Source organism: Acipenser ruthenus, chromosome 9 (assembly GCF_902713425.1).
Source record: "Acipenser ruthenus chromosome 9, fAciRut3.2 maternal haplotype, whole genome shotgun sequence".
NCBI lineage: Eukaryota > Metazoa > Chordata > Actinopteri > Acipenseriformes > Acipenseridae > Acipenser > Acipenser ruthenus.
Window position 1 is genome coordinate 31,114,612 of NC_081197.1, and position 25,457 is coordinate 31,140,068.

General features: G+C 40.1%; 1 protein-coding gene across 2 annotated transcripts in view; it reads left to right on the plus strand.

Annotated features, from left to right (window-relative positions):
* Nucleotides 1-25,457, plus strand: part of LOC117405946 (glypican-6-like) — a 327,104-nt gene that overhangs the window by 165,700 nt on the left and 135,947 nt on the right. For both annotated transcript variants that reach the window (XM_034009496.3, XM_034009497.3), the window contains exon 3: nt 3,797-4,188. In XM_034009496.3, coding sequence (XP_033865387.3) covers nt 3,797-4,188 — 392 coding nt within the window. The remainder of the gene's footprint in view (nt 1-3,796; nt 4,189-25,457) is intronic.

Below are 25,457 nucleotides of genomic sequence, written 5' to 3' on the forward strand. Positions count from 1 at the left end.
CTGGTGGAGGTGGGAGCGGCAGGTAGTCCACCCCCGGCGGTGAAGGCAGAACCAGCAGGTATTTATTATTACCTCCATTTTTTTTCAAAAAGGAAGAATTGCAATTGGTGTTTTTTTTTTGTTTTTTTTAGAAGAAAATGTGCCATTGATTATTTGGAGTAGTACCTAGCCCATCTTTAATACACAGTAATTAAAGTTAATTCAAGACTTGTATAAAAAGTTAATCAACACAAACACACTCTTTTTACCCGTGTTTGCTGCCCAACAATGGTCGACTCAGGAGAATGGTCATTAACAGCTACCATCATTTTTATGTTTCAGTAACCTTCTCTCCAAGTACAGCTGCTACACCAGAGTATAAACATATACTACTGTAGGCTTACGAAACAGCCTTGCTTCAGTCAGATGTGAGGTAACGTGTTGTGGCAGATTCATACCGATAATCAGATAGTTAACACACTGTCATATTGAGTGTCTATCATCAGCTGAATTCTGTTCATCCTTAATAAGACTCGGTGTGCAGCAAAAGTTAACAGTCTGATTCACCTTCTTCACATCTTATACTAACCTCATAGCACAGGTCTGATACCGATTCAGTGACCCCAGCTAGTGTGACATGACAGGCCTGGCATCATTCAGATCTGCCACCGCATAGCTCTGCTATAAGATATCGCTCTCACTTAAGTGGTAGTTTCTGTGTTGAATCACGTTCCAGGGATGCCATTTGGACTCAGTAATTTTTAAGCGGCATCAGTAAAGCTTGGAAGTACTAAAAGCATTCCACTTGAAAATGGTTCTACAGGTGACCCGCAAGTAAAAGAGATATGGAGTTGGTCTTTGAGACAAACTTATTTGAACTGTATTATCTCCAAAACACCTTGTGTCTCTCATCCTGTGAAAGGTTAGCATCTCATCAATTCGAGAGGACGGAGGCGGGGGTTGAAGTCAGTGGCTGACGATATCTGAGTGCAGGAGTTTGGCTGGAGCACAAAGAGCCATTAGTCTGTACTGTGAAAAGATGATCAATTGGGTAAACAGACACCGGGGATACATTTGCACACTTCTGGAGGCTGTTCTCCAAACAATGCCATTTTACAAATTACTTTAGTGAGACATTAGCAAGTCTCAAATGGATAATGTTTTTTAACAAAGGCAGCTTTGAATGACATTTTGACTTATTTAATAAGCTACCACTTTTCACTTTAACATATCTTAAGAAGAATGGGTAAATGGGGGGGGGGGGGGGAGTTGATGGTGTAAATACCAAGGGTGGGGCACATCATGTTGCTTTGTTTAAAGAAATGTATTAATAATAATAATGAGCCAGGAAGGTGCTGTTAAAATTCTTAATTTTACATGCATGCCCACAATAGAAAGTTATACAGTAAATAAAACTAGCATTTTCTAGCTGAGAGCCCTGTAATATGGTGGAGGACATAATTTCCCTTGTTTTGATTACAAATAGAAACAAAGTCCTAATGATTGTGTTGTTTTTTTACACAGGGATTTGCACTGTGTAATGGGGGATGCTCTCCTACTGAGCATACCAGATTAAATGCTGTCCTTCTATCTGGTTATCTCTTCGTATTTCCAGCAGACCAGGATGACATTTTGACTCCTAGCATATTGAAATATCGACAAAGGCTAGCAAACTACAGTAAATGAATATTATAGCAGCTCTGTCAAAATGCTGAGCGTGATTAAAGTCGACCTCTGTGGACTTTGTTTCCCAATAATATGCTCTGAAACCTATTCACAAGAGTACTGGCTGATTATGTTTGTTTTGTTGTTCAATTATTTAGAGCTATCCATGGGATTCCATAGAAAATGACTTCTTGTAAAATAAGAAACACAACTCTTTTATAGAAATATTGATCAGAAAACTCCTGTCTGATTCAGTAGAACATACTGTACATGACTCACAGTCGGGATTAAACGTGAGGGTGATAATTTTAAAGCAATTGAAAGGGCGTAAAAACTGCATCACCACATTGCTTGCTAAGTACTTTACTTGAAATATAGAAGGACACCAACTGACAGCCAGTTTAGAATTACAGCGCCTTACAGTCATAAACACTTGTGTAGAAGTAAATAACAAGACACCAAGTGTCTGCATGACTAGACAGTGACACAGCTGACCTGAAATAAATCTGCAAAGTCCCCATTTACCAGTTACAGAATGGAATTTGAACACCATATGTGAATCAGAGTATGACTTTATTAGCTTGCCATCCAAAAATACTTTTTAAATTAAAATATTCCGGTGTCAGTCCATAGTTTTGTTTAAAGGAAATAGCTTTACAAAAAGTTGTATTTTTTTTTTTAAAGTCGTAATTACGTCTTTATTTTTAAAAAAAATGGTAATTACATTTTTGTTGTGTTACTTACTTAATTATTTATTTGTATTCTGTCAAATGAAAACTTTCCTCATGTAAAAAGTCTTCTAGTTATGCATGCAAGTCAGGATGCCTTTAGAGAAGGGTAGTATGTTTGTTTTTATTTGGGCACATAGAGCTCAGGCTAAACGCAAGTTTCACAAGCGAATAAAACTTCACAGTGTGTGTGGCGTAGTATTTTTGTTATTGATACTGTACAGTAAAACCTGTAAAATCTGGTGTTGCTTCGGATAGGAACAGTAAAACCTGTAAAATCTGGTGTTGCTTCGGATAGGAACAGTAAAACCTGTAAAATCTGGTGTTGCTTGGGACCGGAACAGTAAAACCTGTAAAATCTGTTGTTGCTTGGGACAGGAACAGTAAAACCTGTAAAATCTGGTGTTGCTTGGGACAGGAACAGTAAAACCTGTAAAATCTGGTGTTGCTTGGGACAGGAACAGTAAAACCTGTAAAATCTGGTGTTGCTTGGGACCGGAACAGTAAAACCTGTAAAATCCAGTGTTGCTTGGGACTGGAACATTGTGCTGGATTAGACAGTGTGCTGAATTACAGAGTTACTGTATACAAAAAATAATCTAATGCTGTACGTAACAAAGGTAAAAGGACAAAACAGTTTTAACGCTTAAAAAGATAAACCTTCTTATTGTACATATGTAGTATAGTAAACACAATAATGTCTCAACAAAATCTATACCTGTCATTAGCACAAACCTGTATAAACCATTCCCATAGAAAGATATTCATTTATTCGTACTGTACCTGCATGCAAGGTTTCAGAGAGCTTTCTGACGGCTTTCACATTTTCTCTGTGTTGCTTTTACTTAGGCATTTTTTCAGAATGTCTGAAATGGTTTGCCTTGAGATGTTACATTTTTCAATTAGTTTTTGTTTTTTTATACTAGTTTTAAACTTAGAAAAGAAAAATCACATGACCTGGTTCAGGATTGCACAGTAATTTGCGTTGATTTTAGGCAGAAGAGATTTGAAAATCATGCCAGATTCCAGAATAGACGGGTTATGGATTGTAGAGGGTATCACACCATCCATTTCGACAGGGATTTGGTCAGGACCAAAAAAATCATGTAGAATTGTACAGAATGCCGGTGTGTAGAGGTTCTAGATTAAACAGGTTTTACTGCAATTGTTCAAACAACTTTTCAAAAGTGAACATTACCAAATATTTTCAAGGATCTGTAGTTTGTAATTTTATCTGTCGTCTGTATTTTATAAGCGTTTAGTAGATTTAATAAAATGTTAACTCTATCGTATTTTCCCCCCTCGCCACTGTTTTTACAAAGCCTTGTGTATGAAGGAAAGGTTTTTGTTTTCATCAGCATCTCATATTCTTATTTAAACTATAACTTGCTGTTTTCTTTTTCCCCCAAAATCCTGTTTTTCAGAATTCTTCCGGGAGCTCCTGGAGAACACCAAGAAGTCCTTAAATGACATGTTTGTGCGTACGTACGGCCACTTGTACATGCAGAACTCAGAGGTGTTTCAGGACCTGTTTGCAGAGCTAAAGAGGTACTACACAGGTGGGAACGTTAACTTGGAGGAGATGCTGAATGATTTCTGGGCTCGACTGCTTGAACGGATGTTTCAGCTGGTGAACACACAGTACCACTTTACAGAGGACTACTTGGAATGCATTAGCAAATACACAGACCAGCTAAAGCCTTTCGGAGATGTGCCAAGAAAACTCAAGGTTCAGGTTACCAGAGCATTCATTGCTGCTCGCACCTTTGTCCAGGGTCTCACTGTTGGCAGGGAGGTGGCCAACAGAGTGTCTAAGGTAAGGAGAAATAAAGCCCCTTAAAAGTCTTTTTTAATGCAAAGTCTTACTCAAGGGAACAAACCCTTTTCCTTGAACACACTTTTTAAAGTCAGCAGATAAACAAGATGTTTTTACAATGAATACACACCTGCAATTGCACATTTATGTTTCATAAAGCACAATGCTTTTGATGACCTTTTTACATATTAGTTTGAATTAGCGGTCACATGTATGTGGTAGCTCGCTTGATTCTTAACTTATTGCTGTGAATCATACCAGCTTGTGACACAGCTTCAGTGTTCAAGTATCCAGTTTAATAATGAAATCTTGATTACCCTTCAAAAACACCTAAACAGATTAATTTGATTAAATTTGCAAACAAAAATCAGGGCCCTTGGCAACTTCTGACCTTGTTGAAACTATTTCCATCCTGAATAAAGATTATGATTATGATTATTATTATTATTATTATTATTATTATTATTATTATTACTGATACTATGACTATTACTACTACTAATAATAATAATAGTTTTTGTTGTTGTTGATAAGGTGATCTTTTCAGCTCCACCTTCAAACATGAGTCTACAAACCTCCACAACCCCATAGTTAATATATGGATATCTTTCCATTTACATGATAATATCATCATAAGTTACAGCCCCTTTACTCGTGAGCCATATAGCGCCTTTGAACTTGGATTGACTGCAGCCCTGGACATTAATAACACTAGGGTGTATACTGTTGCGTCTCATTGGAACTGTAAAACACACTATGGTGGTACTGTAGGAATAATACAGCAATCGTATAAGAGCGTTCTGACCAAAAGTCTCGATTGAAGACATTGAGAAAAACGTACTGTCAAGAGGTTTATCATTGAATTCTACAAGTTTTTCTTAGTATTATGACATACGTATGCTATTGCAACACAACAGTCTGTGTCTTGCTTGAGCAGCTTAAGCAAATTGCCACCCAATTTGACATTGATGGATAATCTTTTTACCCCTGCCAACACACAGCTTTGATTTCCTCTACGAACCATGAGCTACTTGCCCAAAGCATAAAGACATACACATCATACACATTTATAAACGTTATTGAAACAAAAGGAAAACATTTTTCACAGCAGAATTAATATTTTTTGCTCACCACAGCTAGCTGTGTACTGACCTTTAACTGTTTATTGTGGTGGCACTGTAGCCACAACATGTTATTTCTTTAATCCTGTTGATACAGAAATGGGTGTTATAGTAATTATTATAATTAATTACTCCATTTAGGATAAGTACTGTAGACCCAGAAAGCCTGTGATTCCAATGGCAGGTAATGTCTATATTTATGTCAGCAGCACCAAGTTAAGAAGAGATCGGGTAATTATGAAGGCTTAAGAGGAGTGCATCTTAACAGCCTAGTTCAAGGCATTGGCCGTTTAAATATTCATTTAAAGTGGTCCCAGTGGAAATAGGAATTGGTTTGATAAGCTGAGAGGATTTCATTTCCTGGATGTAAACATTGAGGACTGTTATTGCTGTTACTTATTCAAAGACCATTATTCCTAAGCATATGTAATTCCTCTGAACATACAGTGCCTTGCGAAAGTATTCGGCCCCCTTGAACTTTGCGACCTTTTGCCACATTTCAGGCTTCAAACATAAAGATATGAAACTGTAATTTTTTGTGAAGAATCAACAACAAGTGGGACACAATCATGAAGTGGAACGAAATTTATTGGATATTTCAAACTTTTTTTAACAAATACAAAACTGAAAAATTGGGCGTGCAAAATTATTCAGCCCCTTTACTTTCAGTGCAGCAAACTCTCTCCAGAAGTTCAGTGAGGATCTCTGAATGATCCAATGTTGACCTAAATGACTAATGATGATAAATAGAATCCACCTGTGTGTAATCAAGTCTCCGTATAAATGCACCTGCACTGTGATAGTCTCAGAGGTCCGTTTAAAGCGCAGAGAGCATCATGAAGAACAAGGAACACACCAGGCAGGTCCGAGATACTGTTGTGGAGAAGTTTAAAGCCGGATTTGGATACAAAAAGATTTCCCAAGCTTTAAACATCCCAAGGAGCACTGTGCAAGCGATAATATTGAAATGGAAGGAGTATCAGACCACTGCAAATCTACCAAGACCTGGCCGTCCCTCTAAACTTTCAGCTCATACAAGGAGAAGACTGATCAGAGATGCAGCCAAGAGGCCCATGATCACTCTGGATGAACTGCAGAGATCTACAGCTGAGGTGGGAGACTCTGTCCATAGGACAACAATCAGTCGTATACTGCACAAATCTGGCCTTTATGGAAGAGTGGCAAGAAGAAAGCCATTTCTTAAAGATATCCATAAAAAGTGTTGTTTACAGTTTGCCACAAGCCACCTGGGAGACACACCAAACATGTGGAAGAAGGTGCTCTGGTCAGATGAAACCAAAATCGAACTTTTTGGCAACAATGCAAAACGTTATGTTTGGCGTAAAAGCAGCACAGCTCATCACCCTGAACACACCATCCCCACTGTCAAACATGGTGGTGGCAGCATCATGGTTTGGGCCTGCTTTTCTTCAGCAGGGACAGGGAAGATGGTTAAAATTGATGGGAAGATGGATGGAGCCAAATACAGGACCATTCTGGAAGAAAACCTGATGGAGTCTGCAAAAGACCTGAGACTGGGACGGAGATTTGTCTTCCAACAAGACAATGATCCAAAACATAAAGCAAAATCTACAATGGAATGGTTCACAAATAAACATATCCAGGTGTTAGAATGGCCAAGTCAAAGTCCAGACCTGAATCCAATCGAGAATCTGTGGAAAGAACTGAAAACTGCTGTTCACAAATGCTCTCCATCCAACCTCACTGAGCTCGAGCTGTTTTGCAAGGAGGAATGGGCAAAAATTTCAGTCTCTCGATGTGCAAAACTGATAGAGACATACCCCAAGCGACTTACAGCTGTAATCGCAGCAAAAGGTGGCGCTACAAAGTATTAACTTAAGGGGGCTGAATAATTTTGCACGCCCAATTTTTCAGTTTTTTATTTGTTAAAAAAGTTTGAAATATCCAATAAATTTCGTTCCACTTCATGTGTCCCACTTGTTGTTGATTCTTCACAAAAAATTACAGTTTCATATCTTTATGTTTGAAGCCTGAAATGTGGCAAAAGGTCGCAAAGTTCAAGGGGGCCGAATACTTTCGCAAGGCACTGTAAATACTGAAAAATTAGCATGTAGGCGTAGCTGTTAGTCTTTTTAATTCACCCTGCCTCTTGTTTTGATCTAAATTTCTTTTACAGACATTTTTTCTCAGTATTATTAATTTAGTAGCTTACTTAAATCTTGTTTGCCATTTTATTATTTTGAAACTGATGTGTTTTTTTTTAACATAACCTAAATATATGAGGATGTATTTAGGTTATGCTTCTATAAACAGTAACATTTAAGTCAGGGAACAGAAATGTTAGTGAGGGGGGCTCCCGAGTGGCGCATCCGGTAAAGGCGCTCCGTGTGGAGTGCAGAATGCACCCTATAGCCTGGAGGTCGCCGGTTTGAGTCCAGGCTATTCCACTGCCGACCGTGGGCGGGAGCTCCCGGGGGTGGCGCTCAATTGGCTGCATGCTGCCCAGGGGCTGGCTGCATGGTGGGCCTGCAGACTTAAAAAAAAAAAAAAAAAAGCTGTCAACTGACAGCACCCGCTTCAGAGTACAGCGTTTGTTTGTCTTCGCCGCTTCCGAGTCAGCACAGGGGTGGTAGCGGTGAGCTGAGCTTAAAATACAATTGGATATTATTATTATTATTATTATTATTATTATTTATTTATTAGCAGACACCCTTATCAAGATATCACATTATTTTTACATACAACTACATTATTTTTTTACACATTATTTTTACATACAATTACCCATTTATACAGTTGGGTTTTTACTGGAGCTATCTAGGTAAAGTACCTTGCTCAAGGGTACAGCAGAAGTGTCCCCCAACAGGGATTGAACCACGCCCTTCCGGTCAAGAGTCCAGAGGAGAATTAGAATTAATTGGTGACTACTAAATTTAAAAAAAAAAAGAAAATGTTAGTGAAATGATTCTGAATTGCTAAAACACTTTGTTTATTGAAAGCTCTGAAGCCTGTATATTTAAAGCCATGGCTTGTCTAATCTGTCAGACCAGACTTGATTTTCTTGTTATGTGGATATTGAACATGTGTAAAAGCAACACAACACATGGGCTAGATCATCAAAGCTATTTTATTCTAAAATGTCTAAAGTACTTTTTTTTCAGAAAGGTAAAACGCTTCTAATAACGTCTAATAATAATATGTAAATATTCTGAATTTGTGAATTGTAGTTTTTTTTTTTTTACCTAACAGTAAAAATTGTGCTAATGACCCAAGTAGCTTCTAGATAGTAAAGATTCATAATTTATGGATTCAAATAAGGATCAGGGACCTTTTCATGGCATTGCAGTTGTGTGCCTTGTACAGTGAGTAATGGAGATAGTGCAGACAATCTGACTATTAAAGGTGAATTCACCCCTAACATTGTTCTTGTTTGCCTTCACTTCTGATGAGATTTTTGCATTGTGATCTAGTGATAAAGGTATTGCTATGATATTGTTACCTCCTGCCCGTCCATCTCGGTCGGCTTACTCACTGGCTTACCCCGGGCAGGTCGCTGCGCGAGTCTCGCAGATCGTTGGAGAGTGGATGGAGACCAAAGGCTTGCTTTATCCGGTGGCAGAAAATAAGGCACTGACTCAGCCAGTTTAACTGAAACCAACCATTTATTAAGAAAACAATGTAACAGTACAGAGGTTGTATTCAGCACTGCAAGGCCCTCCGTGTAGTACACGCATACCGCAGCACAGTCCCGCAGTACAGTACCTCACCCTAACGCAGCTGGGAATCAGAGCGCGCCAATACTCCCGCTCCGAGTTTATATAACAAGGCTCCTTCCCGCCACACAAATGTAACAATTTCAGAGACAGAGGAGGGAGTGCTTGGGGGTTTCAATACATAAAACACAACCAATACATACAGTTGACAATACAAACACAGGAGATATTCATATACACTAGACCCCACTAGTATAACAATACCCCCTCCTTAAGGGTCAATCGTCCCGATGACACCAAATTGCATTAACACCACATTGCTCCCAGTTGTATGGGTTTATTTATTTATTTTAACCTACAGGGCTACTCCCCATTGTACCTCCAAAGGCGGTCCTGATGAATAATTTTAGGTGTGGACCTGTTATCTTTCCTAATGCCATACACCACCTCATTTACTTTCTTACACACTGTATATGGCCCTTCCCAATCTTTTTGCAGTTTAGGTGATCTACCCTTGTACCTCCGTGGGTTATGAAACCACACTTTGTCTCCCACTTCATAAGTGTCAGCCACAGCTCTTACATCATAACGCCGCTTTACCTGGTCAGCAGCTGATTTTAAGTTTTCCCTTACGAACCGGTGAACCCGCTCGAGAGACTGCTGCAGGCAATCAGCATAGTCCAGGGGATCCTCAAAGCTAAGAGACGCATCGGGAGTTCCATAAACCAGCCTCACTGGTGAACGGAGCTCCTCTCCAAACATCAGTAGTGCAGGTGTGCACTGTGTCATTTCATGTTTAGCCGTTCTATAGGCGAACAACAGTAAGGGGATGTGAGTATCCCAATCCCGCTGGTTCTGATCTACAAACAGGGCTAACTGGTTTTTGAGAGTGCGTATGTACCTCTCCACCATGCCATCAGACTGAGGCCTTAGTGGCGTGGTGCGTGTTTTCCGCACACCCATCAGCTGACACACCCTGGAGAAAATCTCCGATTCAAAGTTGCGGCCCTGGTCTGAATGCAGTTCACCGGGCACGCCAAACCGAGTAAACATCTGAGAGACTAGTGTCTGGGCCACTGTGTTGGCATCCTGGGTAGGAATGGGGAAGGCTTCCGGCCATTTAGTTAGGTAGTCCATAGCAACCAGCAGATACTGATTGCCAGACTCAGACCTTGGAAATGGGCCAGCGATGTCGACTGCTACACGCTGGAGCCGGTCCCCCACTACATACTGCTGCATTGGAGCATGGCCCCGCCTCCGTGGACCCTTCCTCGCTGCGCAGTCTGTACATTTCCTACACCACCTCTCACAGTCCTGCCGACACTTTACCCAATAGAAGCATTCCCTTACCTTCCCCAGGGTTTTGTCTACCCCAAAGTGCCCACCGGCTCGGGTGCTGTGGGCCAGGGTTAGCACTTCACTTCGCAGGGACCCTAGAACTAACAACTGATACCTGCAGCGCCCACCCGAGGGAGCCTCCCACTTACGATACAGTAACCCGTCTTTTAGTTCTATACTATCCCAAATAGCCCAGTATGCTCTGACGTCTGAGCTGAGGTGTGACACACTTTCCCACCGTGGACGACCCCCATTCTCTTTCCAGCCAAACAGAGGATGAAAATCAGAATCAGCTTGTTGTGCAGCCCTCAGCTCTTCAGCACTGTGACCCTCAATAAGCTGCTCGGTCTGCCTTGCAGCAGCTCCACGTGTTAACCGGCACAGTGGCTCTGTAGCTGTATTACTTTCGCACTGGCCCTTCTGGTAGTCCCCTTTTCCAGCACCTCCCTCACAGCCCTTCTCAACCGTGGCAGCATGTTCCCCTCCCACCTTGCTACACTCCCGCTGCTCTACTCTCGAACAGAAGCTGCAATTAGTAACAGAACAGGGCCGCCTAGAGAGAGCATCAGCATTGCCATGCTTTACGCCCTGCCGGTGTAACACCTTAAACTCATACTGCTGCAGGTGTTGCAGCCACCCTGCAATCTGGCCCTCTGGGTGCTTGAACCTGAAAAGCCACTGTAAAGCAGAGTGGTCAGTACGTACAACAAAAGGTCGGCCATACAAATAATGATGGAAATGTGTGACACCTTTTACCACAGCTAGCAGTTCTTTGCGAGTGGTGCAGTAGTTCCTCTCCGGTGCTGTCAGGGTCTGGCTGTAGTACGCTATGACCCTCTCCACTCCATCCTGGACCTGTGAAAGGACCGCTCCAACTCCCACGTCGCTGTCGTCTGTGTCCAGGGTGAATGGGAGGTTAAATTGAGGGTAACCTAATAAAGGGGCAGAGCCTAAAGCCTGTTTGAGGTGAATAAAAGCACTCTCACATGCTTCACTCCAGTAGAACATCTGTCCCTTCTTTGTCAAAGCATGCAGCGGCTTAGCAATGTCTGCAAACGACCCAATAAACTTCCGATAGTAGGAGCATAAACCCAAGAAGCGGCGTATCTCAGTTACATTTACTGGCCTAGGCCAGTTGCTAACTGCTGCTATTTTGTTGGGGTCTGTAGCAACACCCTGTTCACTAACTATGTGTCCAAGATAAGCCACCTCCTTTTTAAACAGCTAACATTTAGCAGGGTTCAGTTTTAAACCAGCTTTCTTGAGTTTCTCAAACACTTGTTCTAAATTACTTAATGCCTGTGAAAATGTGCGTGCGTGCACCAGCACGTCATCAAGGTAAACAAGACAGACTTCCCATGGCAGGCCCACCAGCACCCTCTCCATAAGCCTTTCAAAGGTGGCTGGCGCATTACAGAGACCAAAGGGCATCACATTGAACTGGTACAAGCCCCGCCCAACTGTGAATGCCGTCTTCGCTCTATCAGCTTTGTCGACCTCCACCTGCCAATACCCACTCTTTAAATCAAGTGTGGAAAACCACACAGAACCACTCACTGCTTGAAGTGTGTCATCAATCCTCGGCAGAGGGTAAGAATCTTTCTCAGTAACCTCATTCAGCTTCCTATAGTCTACGCAGAATCTAGTGCTGCCATTCTTTTTCTTCACTAGTACTATAGGCGAGGCCCATGGACTACTGGAGTCCTCAATAACCCTCTGCCTCTTGAGGTCTCTAACAATGCTTTCCACCTCCCCTTGTTTAGCTATTGGGATCCTCCTAGGGGCCTGTTTAATTGGTGTTGCATTGCCAGTATTTATTTTATGTTTTACCAATGCAGTCCTACCAAAGTCATCCTCATCTTTGCAAAAAATATTGTGGTGCTCAATCAGAAATGCTTTAAGTTGTCTCTGTTGTTCCTCGTTTAGCTCAGCTCTGCTGCTTTCCCACAAACCTGTTAAGTAGTCAGGCAGTGTTCTGAGAACTAAACCACTTTTTAGTCTACGGCAATTCTTAAAATCACCACTGGGTGGCGGCTGGCTGCGTGAGCAGCACTCTGCGCTCTCGGCTTGTACAATTGTTGCTGCTTCCCATTCAGCTAACACTTGACCCTTTTTAATCACTTTGTCGGTGTAGGAGATATTTAACAGCCTTATGGGCACCGTTTTCGACTTTAGATCTACTACAGATCTTGCGACTAAGATGTCAGGGTAGTCTTTGTTTTTAGGATCATTTTCGATTACGCCCCACTGCGAGATACAAGCTCTTTCGCAGTCTAACTCGGCCGCTACGAGTATCTCAGAGCCTGCAGGAACAGTAAGTCTACGCCCCGCTACAACACGCCCACAAAATGAGGGTTCTGATTCGGTCTGCGTGTGGCTTAATGCAAGCTCTGTGCCATTCAGTGACAGTACATTTCTTTGCATATCTAAAACCCCACGATGTGCCTGTAATAGATCCAAACCCATTAACAACTCGTCGGTAATATCAGCTACCCAGACCCTGTGATGAAAGGAGTATTGTCCAATCAGAAATTTTAGCTCGCCAGTCCTAGTTGCTGACGTAACATCTCCGGTTACAGTCTTAATGTTGCAAGTCTCCGGAGCACTACAATCTGATACTTTTGGTGCTATCTTCTCGAATAGCTTGGGACTCATTACAGTCAAATTTGATCCGGTATCTATTACGGCATCGACATGCAACCCTTCTATGACACAGCGGATAACCAAACCACACGCAGTCCCCAGTTTCCCAACCTTAAACACAGTTTTAGAGGCCTCTTTACATTATTTCCCAGGTTCAATAGTGACACTCGCCATCAAATTTAGCCGTTTTAGAGTTGCCCAAATCAATTATAGCATTCCCCATGGCGTCCAATTTTTCAACCAAATTTGCCAACACCTCCCCTATAACCAGATCATTGTTACCTCCCATTCCCTTGCAAGCAGACTCACCAGTTGTCGAGTCATTCTGGTTTTGAGTGCGGCGAACGATGTGCTGAACCGGCTTCTTTTCACCAACGGTTGCGTAGATGCACTCTAGCTGAATCGCTTGATTGAGTACGTCGGTGAGTGTGCGAAAAGACCCCTCCCTCAGTCGGATTTTCAACTCCCGGTCCGGCAACAAGCTGATGAATTTATCGATGAGCAAAGCATCTCTGCAGCTCTCCGGCACGTCAGCGAATGAAAGCGCGAAGAGACGTTGTAGATCCTGAGCAAAGTCAGCAAGGGACTCGTCTGGCTTTTTCTTCCTGGTGTCGTACTGGGCTTTGGCAAGTTCCTTCTGCGATCGCCCGTAGCGCAGAGCCAGGACATCCACCAGCCCCCTATAATCGGACGCAGCCTCCGTTTGCAGCAAGGTAAGTGTAGTCATAGCATCTCCGTCTAGACTGATAGCAAGCTGGGCACGCTTCTCAGTGTCATTCCAGCCATTTAGTGCACTGACCGTCTCGAAGTGCTCGTAGTATGCTGCCCAGTCCATTTTCCCGTTAAACTTGCTTGGTTTAACTTTCTGTTGTGCAGACCCTGAAGCAGCAGCAGGAAGCGAGGTCCGCGGGCTCTGTTGTGCAGCGGGGTTGGAGAGCGCTGTAGTCGGCAGTCTTTCTAGCTGCTCGATCCTCTCCTTCAGCAGGTTCTGTTCGCCAACAGCGGCTTTGCGAACCGCTTGTAATTTGTACTCGAAGCCTTCCAACTTCTCCCTGATTTTTCTGTGACCCTCTTCCATTTCGTCGCGGAGTTGGCTTGCAGTTTCTGCAATTTCGACTTTGCAAATCTGTTGGACCGCCTTAGTGCTAGTTTGTATATCCGATTTTAACTCGTTCTGACTATGTAGCAACTGCACCAGCATAGCCTTTAATTCGTCCATATCTCCCCTCTCTGTGCGATCTCCACTTCTGACACCAGTTGTTACCTCCTGCCCGTCCATCTCGTTCGGCTTACTCACTGGCTTACCCCGGGCAGGTCGCTGCGCGAGTCTCGCAGATCGTTGGAGGGTGGATGGAGACCAAAGGCTTGCTTTATCCGGCGGCAGAAAATAAGGCACTGACTCAGCCAGTTTAACTGAAACCAACCATTTATTAAGAAAACAATGTAACAGTACAGAGGTTGTATTCAGCACTGCAAGGCCCTCCGTGTAGTACACGCATACCGCAGCACAGTCCCGCAGTACAGTACCTCACCCTAACGCAGCTGGGAATCAGAGCGCGCCAATACTCCCGCTCCGAGTTTATATAACAAGGCTCCTTCCCGCCACACAAATGTAACAATTTCAGAGACAGAGGAGGGAGTGCTTGGGGGTTTCAATACATAAAACACAACCAATACATACAGTTGACAATACAAACACAGGAGATATTCATATACACTAGACCCCACTAGTATAACAATATATTATGACTCATGTCTGTGAGCAGGGCCAGCTCAAGGATTTTTGCCGCCCTCCCTCCTCACTCTTTTTTTAAATTATATATATATATATATATTAAAACAAAAGAAAGTCTGTTTGGGCTTACAAGGTGAGTGGGGAGGGGGTCCAGGGCACACATGGTGGGTTTGTGGCTCTGGAGGAGAGAGGAGAGGTCAGAGTCTGGGAGGGGAGAGAAGGAGGAGAAGGAGGATGAGTTAGTAGGGGAGACAGAGGGTGTTTGGGTTGGAGGGGGTGGGGGGGCGGCAGAGGGAGAAGGATAGGGGGGAGGTGAGAGAGAGCGGTGGAGGAAAGGACAAAGGGGGAGTGAGAGCAGAGATTATGGTGGGAGGTGACAGTGGGGGTAGGTGGAGTAGGGAGAGAGGGGAGAGACAGAGAAAAAGAGATGAAATAGTGATCAAGAGGAGTGACAGAGAGGTTGGAGAGGCAGCAGGCCCTGGAGAAGGCGGTCCATTTGACGGACAGCTTTGTGGGTATGAGGGGATGGAGAGAGAAAGAAGTTGAAGGAGTGGAGGAGAGGAAGGAAACCGGCAGAGTGGGTGGGGTTGGAGAGATGGATATTGAAATCACCTAACAGGACAGTTGGGGTAGACAGAGTGGGGAGGGAGGAGAAGAGATACTCGACTTCATCGAGAAAGTGAGCGAGAGGTCCTGGGGGATGGTACAGTACAATTAGCAGGAGTTGACAGGGAGAGGTTAGTTGGACAGTATGAAATTCAGAGGTGTTAACAGAGAGTGAGGAGAGGTCAGAGGGGACAGAAAAGAGTAAGGAGGGAAAGAGGAGAAGACCAGTCCCACCTCCCCGTCCAGCGAGACGTGGAGTATGGGACAGGATGTGGAGAGAGGACAGGGCTGTAGGAGTTACAGTGTTATCAGGAGAGAGCCAGTTTTCAGTGAGAGCAAGGAAATTGAGAGAGAAGTGGGAGGCAAAGGTAGAGATGAAATCAGCTTTGTTAGCAGAAGAGTGACATTTCCAGAGGGCACCAGAGAGAGTGCGGGAGGGGAGAGAGTGGGAGGGTGGAGAGGCAGAGGGGTGAGGTTAGAGGAGTTAGGGGAGCATCGGCAGAGAGAGGACAGGAGTGAGAGGACAGAATATCAGGGATGTGAGAGACAGTCATAGCAGAGCGCTGCTAGATTAGGATTTTCTCCAACAGCCTCTCCTTGCACCCTCACTTTGCAAGGGAACTGGTTAACAGCTGCTAAACTGCGCTAAGACAATACTTAAGCAATACAATAGTTTCAATGCACTTCAATGGGATCACACAACTACAAAAGCTGTGTGGAAAACAATCAAATTGCAAATCAACCCATATTCAATGTAACCACACTCACCTGGTACTAATCACAACAGTGGATCACCCAGTTAAAACACCTTAATAATGTTACTTAAATATAGATGATGTAAAGAGTTGGAATGAGGCCTCTAGTAGCAACTGGGAGAGATTTGGAAAAGGACCTTGCTCTACCTGTCCTCGCTCAGACTGCCACAGCTCAGACTGCCCTTGGACTTGTGGCCCTTAGACTGGCTGGCGCTTAGAATGGCTGGCGTCCTAAGACACTGATTATCAATTTATACTACCCTCTAGGCCTGGAGCCATATACTTAACACTAAATTTGCATCAACCTCACAATCCAACACGCCCCAACACAGTTTGGATAACTTAATTACTTTTTAAAATTTTTAATTTAAGTGTAGGCTGGTTACCTAAGCAAGCAACAATTATAACATAAGAAACTACAATCCACTTACCTATTTCAACGCTGATTCAAACAACAATGTGAATTCCAGCCAGGGGAAGAAGCAAAACTAAATAATTGCAGGGTTATAGCTCACAATATATGTGCAGGACACCACAGAACTGACACACACGCCCCCTAGTTTGAGGACAATAGAAAGCTAATCGCTGTTTACTTTACACTAAATTTGCATACGGTTCCATATGGTTCCATAACATCAGCAATAAGTTTTGCAGAACAAGAAACAATTTGCCCCTTCAATTTGCCGCTCTAGGTGGCCGCCTGTTCTGCCTATATGGTTATGCCGGTAAAATAACCACACAAAAAACAGATGCTCCTGTATTTTGTTTAAATACATCCATCTGAGAACTAGAAAGACAGACAAATAAAAAGACAATTCTGACAAAAATGTCACAATATTTAGAAATTCTTATGTTTGTATCCACCTGTGCTCCTATCTAAAGTTAATAGTCTCCAAACTCTATAAATGAATGTGATCTCTTAGAAGGAACAATTATTTAATAGCTACTCCTGGAGACTCTGCTGCTGATTTTGGCATAAACTTGGGCTTGGCGTTTCATGTTGATCCCCACAGAATTTGAAAAAGCTTGTCTCAACCACACCTACTAAATATATTCGTGCTGATGTGCCTGTTTTAAATTAAAATCCAAATACATGGCATAATTTTCAACTAAAAAGGGGTTTCTTATCATCGCAATCAACACATACCTGAATGTTTATTTAGAGGTTTCTTTTCATAACTTATACACCACCACTTTTTATGATGTAGAGGGCATTACTTTATTTTAGCAGTTGCGGTGATATCTTTGCACTTTTTTAAGGACAGTTGCATCCATCTGATCCCTGGAGAGCTACAGGCTGTGTACTGAAGAGATTCTTTAACCCAGCCCCATTGCATTAACATGTGAGCTGAACTTCCAGATGTTCCTCTCATTTGGCTTGAACAATTGAATCTCCCTTTTATTGTCCCGTTGCCGTCGTTAGTTTCTTGTAAATGTGCTTCAACAAGGATTGAATTCATGCAATATACAGATGAAAGTTCATGGAGCAATGCAGTTATTCCACAAATGAAGACAGCCTAATAATAACCCATAATCCTCACATGTGAAGCAACCAGAGCACACCATGAGTGTTTATTCATTTATTGATTTATTCTTCATTATACAGGATACGCATTCGCAATCCATACGGTATACATGTAGTGTACTGCAGCTCGCTGGCCCAGCTCAGCCAGATTGCTGTTTTACTGTGGGATCCTATGTTCTGTTTAAATAACAAGTACAAAGTATGGGGACAAAATTATCTTTAAACCTATAATAACCCTGTGCGATTTTGAACAGGTCAACTAGCCAGATATTCTGTTGTTGAATTCAGAAATGTTGTTCAGCACTAGATCTTTCAACACTGGTACAAATCACGTTTAGCTATGTTATATACTATAAATAAGATAGACTGATTCTATATAAAATAGTTTCAAATAACATGAGCATCCAGTTTACTGGGACTTGCTGGGTCCTAGTTTGTATTTAGATTATTTTTTATATTATCATCTGGGGCACACTGCACTGGTATTTGATGTGTTTTCATGCATTCAGAAGCAAATTGCTACCTGACTCCTGTATTTCCCTTTTCCACAAACATTGATGCTGACACAGATTAAGACTGTTACAGCTGATGTGCTCAACTTGCTCATCAGCAAGGTAATTAATTGATATTCTTCTCCACTTGCTACATACTTTTCTATCTTAACTATGTAAATGTTAAAAAACAATACAGGATTTAAGAATATTTTAAGAATTAAAACCATTTTATTCCTTGTACAACAAATTATTTAATTCATTTTTAGATTATCACACTTCTGTCACATATTAAAGGAGCAATATATTTGTAACTTAATTACCCCATGGCAGTTACCCACCACGCATGTGGCAAACAAGTCTTCCTCCCTTCTCTGTTGATAATTCCATAATTCACATGTGCCTGCTTCTTTATTAAATCAAATTCATGGATCTATGTTTTTTTATAAGGATATTACCATGTGTTGTAAATACTGGTATACTTATTCACAAGTTCATGCTTAGTTCCCTCTGGCTTATCAAAATCTACAGCAATAAAAATCAAGAATCTACAGTCTGAGAATTTTGTTTAGATTTTTTGGCTCTATAATTTCTATATATCACTGGAATTGTTCTGGAATATGCCAAAACCATAATTATTTGTGTGCAGACTTCATTCAAATTACGTTTTTTACACATAATTTGTTGTTGCCATAGGTATATATATATATATATATATATATATATATATATATATATATATATATATATATATATATATATATATGGCAACAATAAATTATGATGAAAATGTATTGACATTATTTTCCGAATTGACCTTGTCTATTTCCTGGCTGTATCAGGAGTGTGCTATACCTCTGATTTCTGTGTGTGCAACAGTAATCTTGTGTGATGCTAAATCAAAGAAAAATACATTTGACAATATGGAAGGATGGTCTAAAATTACATTTTTTTTTTATTCTGGTAAGAGCAAAGGCAAACAAAAATTCACGAATGTCCACAGCTGTGTTCTGTGCTGTATATAAAATAATGTCCTAATAAATTGTGTTCGTCATAACAAATTCAGCACTGATTTCTACATGTGTTTACTGCATGCATGGATTTTTCATATTTTTCATATATAAAATTGTGCTTTGGTAAGACAAGTGTATCACAGTAGTATTTCTGTTTTTAAGATGGTTACTCTACACGCTAGTGTGGGTTTCTTTTCAAGTGAAATATAATCTGCCTAGACTACAGATAACATTGTAAAAGACCTTTGTCTCACACCTGAAACCCTAAAATAAATGTATTATCCAGGATGAGACACAGTGCCCATGCAGCAAAGAAAAAAAGCTCAGCAGTGAATTATCCCCATCAGAAAAAAAAAAAACCCAAAACATAGCTATAATAAGCTTGGGCACTGAGGGAAGCAGGAAGTGTCAGGATGCAGGCAGTCTTCCTTTGGTACTTGAATTACACTTTAATATTTAAAGTAGATTCAGCACATCCATTTGGATACTTTGTTACTTTTATCAGGAGAGGGAGCTTTGCTGACTCAAATATGTTTCATTAAAAAGCACCATTTGCCTGAGATTCAGGCCTTGTGTATTTCATTTGAAATACTGATTTTTGACTCTTGGTGATCCTGTCTGCCCAGTGACAACAGTTCAAAATATATCAGAAAACCTTTCAAAACTACTTTAAATAAACAAACAGACGTGACACACTGCAGGCATGGATGGAAGGTAATGTACGTTCAATTGTGACCCATACTTCTTATGTTAACACAATATACTGCTATTTTAAAAAAAAATTCTATCTGGTTCTTGGTGGCTGTGCTTCTCAGTGTGGCTGTAGAGTAAAGGCTAGCGCTGGCCTAATGTATACACTGACAGTTACTATCAGATTTAAAGTTTGCCATTTATAAAACCCAAGGGTTGTACCAAACAGCTGTTACTGGTTTTGCTTTTATGTTTATCTTTTATGTTTTGCTACATATAATTTTATGGCAATTGTCAGTAACAGGAAAGAAGCAGATGGCTGGTCATATATTAAGGTATGAGTTAAAGGCATACATACATATGCAATTATGATAATGTCTGTAGGTAGGTTTTCAAGTAAAATGGTGCGATGTTCACTCTATGGTGCTGTTACAGGTGCATTGTCAAGTAATATTCATTAATCACCTACCCACATGCTTCTGGTCTTTCAGGGCAGATTTTCAAAACATTAAAAAGAAAATGAACATATTTCTCACTGTTTCTTTAACTTTATTAATTAATGTATTGTCTCATCTATAACAATCATCCTTAATCTGTTTTAATGTATTTAAAATGTATGCATGTGCTGTATGTGTACAATTACATTGTGTGTTTATGAATTTAAGTGACCTAACAGTTGATTTTCCTATAATCAGTTAAATTAGGCCAAGGGATGGTAACCTGTGCCCCCCCCCAAACATAGTGTTAACATGGTGTTAATTATATTTTATAGTTAGAACTGCATTAAGATAATTCAACATAAAAGGCAGCCTTGTAGTAAGAGGGTAATGTGGTCCTTAGGTTAGTTCAGGGTGCTTATCCATAAACGGGGCTAACAAACTCAGTAGGGGCTGAGTTCTCCCCTTGACCTGGTGAGAAATCACTGTGATACAAGTGATCTTGACAAACGGTAGTCCACAAGGATCTGTCTAAGCAGAGAACTCTAATACAGCAATATTACAGAACTCAGCTCTCTGGGGGTTAGGCACATTCTCTATGGCTAAGGTATTTCATTTCACTGTGAAAAATAAAAAGAGAGCAGAGAACATTCATTTCTTCTTTGGGCTGTCTAGGTGACAAGTATTGTCAGAAATATAAAATCACAGTATTTTAAAAGTGTATTATTGCCGTGGCAGTAATGTAGTAAACCCTAGTAAACAAAGGTTTAAGATATAAAAAAACAAAATGTATACAGCTATGGCCAACAAGTTTTGCCTCACCTAGAATCTTTGGATTGAGACATAATTAAAATTACTATATGAATATGTGACAGGGATGGCTGTGTGGTGACGTCAGACCAGCTGCAGGAAGGAAACAAAGAAGCAAGTACTGCAGGGCAAAGGTGCTGCTGCGCTGTTTATTTAAACAAAAAAATAAAATATTTTAATAAAAAAAACCACTTTGCTCACAGAGCGAAAATAAAAGTTTAAATAAAACAAATCACAAACAACAAAAATAACAATCCTTGGTCAGGCTGGGCAGTCACTGTTCCTAGAATGGTTGGTTTTACTTTTAATTTCCTTTCTCCTCTCGGTCTCCCGTACTCTCCTCTGTGCTCCCACACAGATTGCAGAGAGCTGCAGGCTTTTATGCAGGTGACCATCTTCTACGCAAGGTTTTTACTATTACTATTGGCTGAGGAGGAGCTGCCGACCTCGCCTCTGCCAGAACACAAAATAAAAATAAAAAAACAAACACATGGCTACGCCGTCATTTAAAAATACATAAATACATATAAATAAATTAATAATAATAATAATAATAATAATAATAATAATAATAATAATAATAATAATAATAATAATACCAAACAAATACAAAATAATAAATTGCCCAGGGGCGGAGGGGTACCCCGTTGTAAAAATAAACAAATAATCATGTACAGGGCTCCTTGCCCTGTTACAGAACATAATTTAGATCTTATATTTAACATCATGTAATCAAAGAAACTACAAAATGGTATCGCAAAAGTCTACTGGAAACCAATGCAAAAGTAAAAAAAGTGACTTTTCTGGAGTTTACTTGGCAGTTGATTTTGACTAAAGTTGGTGTTCCTATAGCCACTCGGAACTAGAAATAAAATAATTTCCGTGGCTGATCTGCCAAAGTCTTTTGAGAAGTATAATTCCTGAGGTTGACCCATTCTTTTTACACTATGTTTTTTTTAGCTCAGAAGATAATGCAGTTAGTTTAACTGTCATCTTGAATGTGGTGTTGGAGATTATTACTTTCCTGGGAGCAATTTGGGATGTTTACATTTCAGCCAGAGAGAGCACCCTGTAGCTGAAAAGCATTTTACAGAAGGAAATTCTGCAATTTAGTTTTGATAAAGATGGTCTAAAGGAAAAATTAGCCACTTTTTCTGTGATCCAGAAAAAGGTTATTATCATGTTGAGACTTCCAAAATTATTAAAACCATTGTAGAATTCTAAAAGCATCCAGTGTGTATGTGTGTGTGTATATATATATATATATATATATATATATATATATATATATATATATATATATATATAGTGAACCAGGCTCACTCTCCGCTGTTCGTTTGCCCCTTTCAATGACACCCAGACACAGAGACTTGAGATGACGTGCTATTTTTAATAAACAAAACGAAAACAAAAACCTAACTCTGTTTTTGTAGTGCTGACTACACACATCAGGAACCTATCTATCACCGGACAGCTAATCTGTTTACCGGCTACAAAACAAAACAAAACACACAGTTTTTAACAAGTCACAAAAAGGCTTCACACAATACATTTTTCTCATACAATTGAGCACTCATTCAGTCGGGCTCCTTCACACAGCAGCAGCCTCGAGCAGACTGGCTGCTTTCTTTAAATACCCTGCACCTGGCTCTGATTTACAAGGGTAGCCAGGTGCAGGTGATAATTAACTAATAAATCATAATTCAACAATAATCAAAATAAACAAACATTTCCTGCCTTGATTATATATATATATATATATATATATATATATATATATATATATATATATATATATATATATATACTGTATATATTCACACACTGTGGTTTTACATTTAAAGAGCAATAAAATAGACTAAATACATGTGATACATCATTTAGCCTACATGATACTTTATAGCTAAAAGTTGATATAGAGGGCTCTCAAAAAAATACACCATTATACAGCAGGTAAAAAAATTAAAACTACCAGAAATTATTGATCATTCATTGTAAATTTGGAGTACAGCATTACTAACACCATAAAGTAATCAAATATTCAAGAAAGCGATAAAAACAGCAGTAAACCATTGCATATTAAATAAAAAAATAAAAAAAAACTACCTAAATCATTAATCATAAATTTAACATAAATGTAAATGTTAGTTCTTTAGAAGAGGCTGCTAAAATTAATGAATTATGGTTAAGAAAATCTAATTAGCATGTTTAGGGCCCAATTCAAAATATACCTGGGTCTAAACAGTGGATAATCTAAATAACCTCTGTATTAAATAATGAATATAGGGCTTTTTGCTACGAAGTCCATGGGACTTTCACATCTTCCCACCAAAAAGGATATCCTAGTTTAAATACAGACCTTTAATATAATTGTATTGCTTTCCATCAAGCCTGCTGTGAGTCAGTGCAAAACAGAATACCAGGCCCCAGTCCATTACAAGCTTCTAAACCAAATGTAATATAGTCTAAAAGAATACATGTAGGATAAAAAAAAAATCCTTGAGGTACAGCATAAACTAAAAAAAATAAATTAGAGCTACATAAATATCTCATGTTATCACAACAGAAATAATACTGATGGTATGGTCACTTTATTAGAAATATTAGTTAACTAAGAAATTGACCTCGCCTCTTACACTTGGTTATGCAGTGAGACAAATTTATCAATATGTTTATTTATTTGGAAAAAAGAAATTGGGGGTTAAACATCAAACTATGCATCCTTTCAATGTACAGTAATACATGCCAAAAGATTTAAACATTGAAGGGAGATATAAACAATATAGAAACCTAAAAACAGCACACACCATAATATAGTTTTCAATGAGAGTAAGCATATTGTAGATCACGTCTCCTTGACTACAGTAAGCACTCAGTATGCCTATATGATATGCAAAGCTTTTTATGCACCTGATACATTTGACACACTAGGTGGTTAAGGATTAGTATTGTGGCAAATCTTGGCACATCTGCAGTATTGAGGAGACCTGTATTTTGGTAAGAATTGCCATGTTTGTAACCCATTTCTAAACATATAGTTTGGTGTAATATTGGATTGTATTCACAAAGAGTTAACTACAGAAAAACAGCTTCATGCGTGCCCCTTATTATTAGCCAAATACCTGGCGATGGTGGTTAATGGTCGTTTCCATTTTCACTGGAAAAACCAAACAAACCAGTTCCATGTTCCAGTAGAGGGAGAGCAGAGGATCAAAACAAGGGGTCTCTTGTCTTTCTAACCCAAACAGAGGCTGAGATCTCAGCAATTAAAATGTAAGGGAGGTACCTAAAATGTAAGCGGGTCTGTTGTTTCCAATCTTTTTGACATTACTGTATAGTATGCTTTGATATGTCAAATAAATAAACACTGATATTCATAAACATGCTCTGTACTGCTGTTAGTTTATTTAACAGCCTAAAACAGTCTCATTAATTAAAAAATGTTGTTTAATGAGAAGCTTTGGGATCCTTTGTTTTCTCAGAAGAAGCATTTTTACAAAGCATTAAAACAAAACAAAAAAGATAATGTCAGCTTCAGTAGGTTCCACAGCTGATGTAACCGTCAGTTATTAAAACACAATAACAGTAAACACAGTGTACCAATGGTTTCTTTTCATAGGAGAGTTGCTTACAGCACACAGAACCTCCAGTTTTCTTAAAGAAATAATCCCATCTTCTGATTAAAGTGTCTTTTATTTTTAGTTCACGTACTGGTACAATTGGGTGCCATATAGTCCAGTATAGTCGAGAGTTGTGAGGGTTACAGATGCTGTTTGAACAGGTGTGTCTTGAGGAGGCGCCGGAAGGTGCACTTATAAGATAGTCCACTTATTCCAGGTTTATGCATTGAGGATTGATTTTCTGGCCCATTCTCATACAATAAATGTATAGGACAGGACATCTGGTTACTTGTGATCTCTAGAGTACTCCAGAGGTGCAAGTAAGATATCATCTCATGCATGCAAACATTCATAAATAATTCCCTAACCAGATACATTTCAGTACGGCCATACTCTTGTTTTCAGTCAAGGGACAAGAGATACCAAAACAATCCATCAGTCAATCAATTGTTGTTCAGAGTTTTTAATTAAAAACATTCTGGTGGATGAACGGTGAATTGTCATTTCTTTTTCTAAGCACTGAAATACATTATTGATTGCAATAGAAATAGAATATTCTGAGGGGGTGTGACAGAAAGACAATGATTCTTGCTGGTAAATCTAAGGCGCTAAGTAACGGGAACAGAGTACTCTGGACTACGTGGCCTGACACTTCGTTCCGAGGGTTAAAAGGAAGTTGGTCATGTAGAAAAGAGACAGAGCTTCAGTAAGCTAACTCATTGACCCGGAGGGGAAGTGATGTGGCAGCTGCAGATCATAAAAAGCAGCTGCAAACGTTTACCAAGGGGTC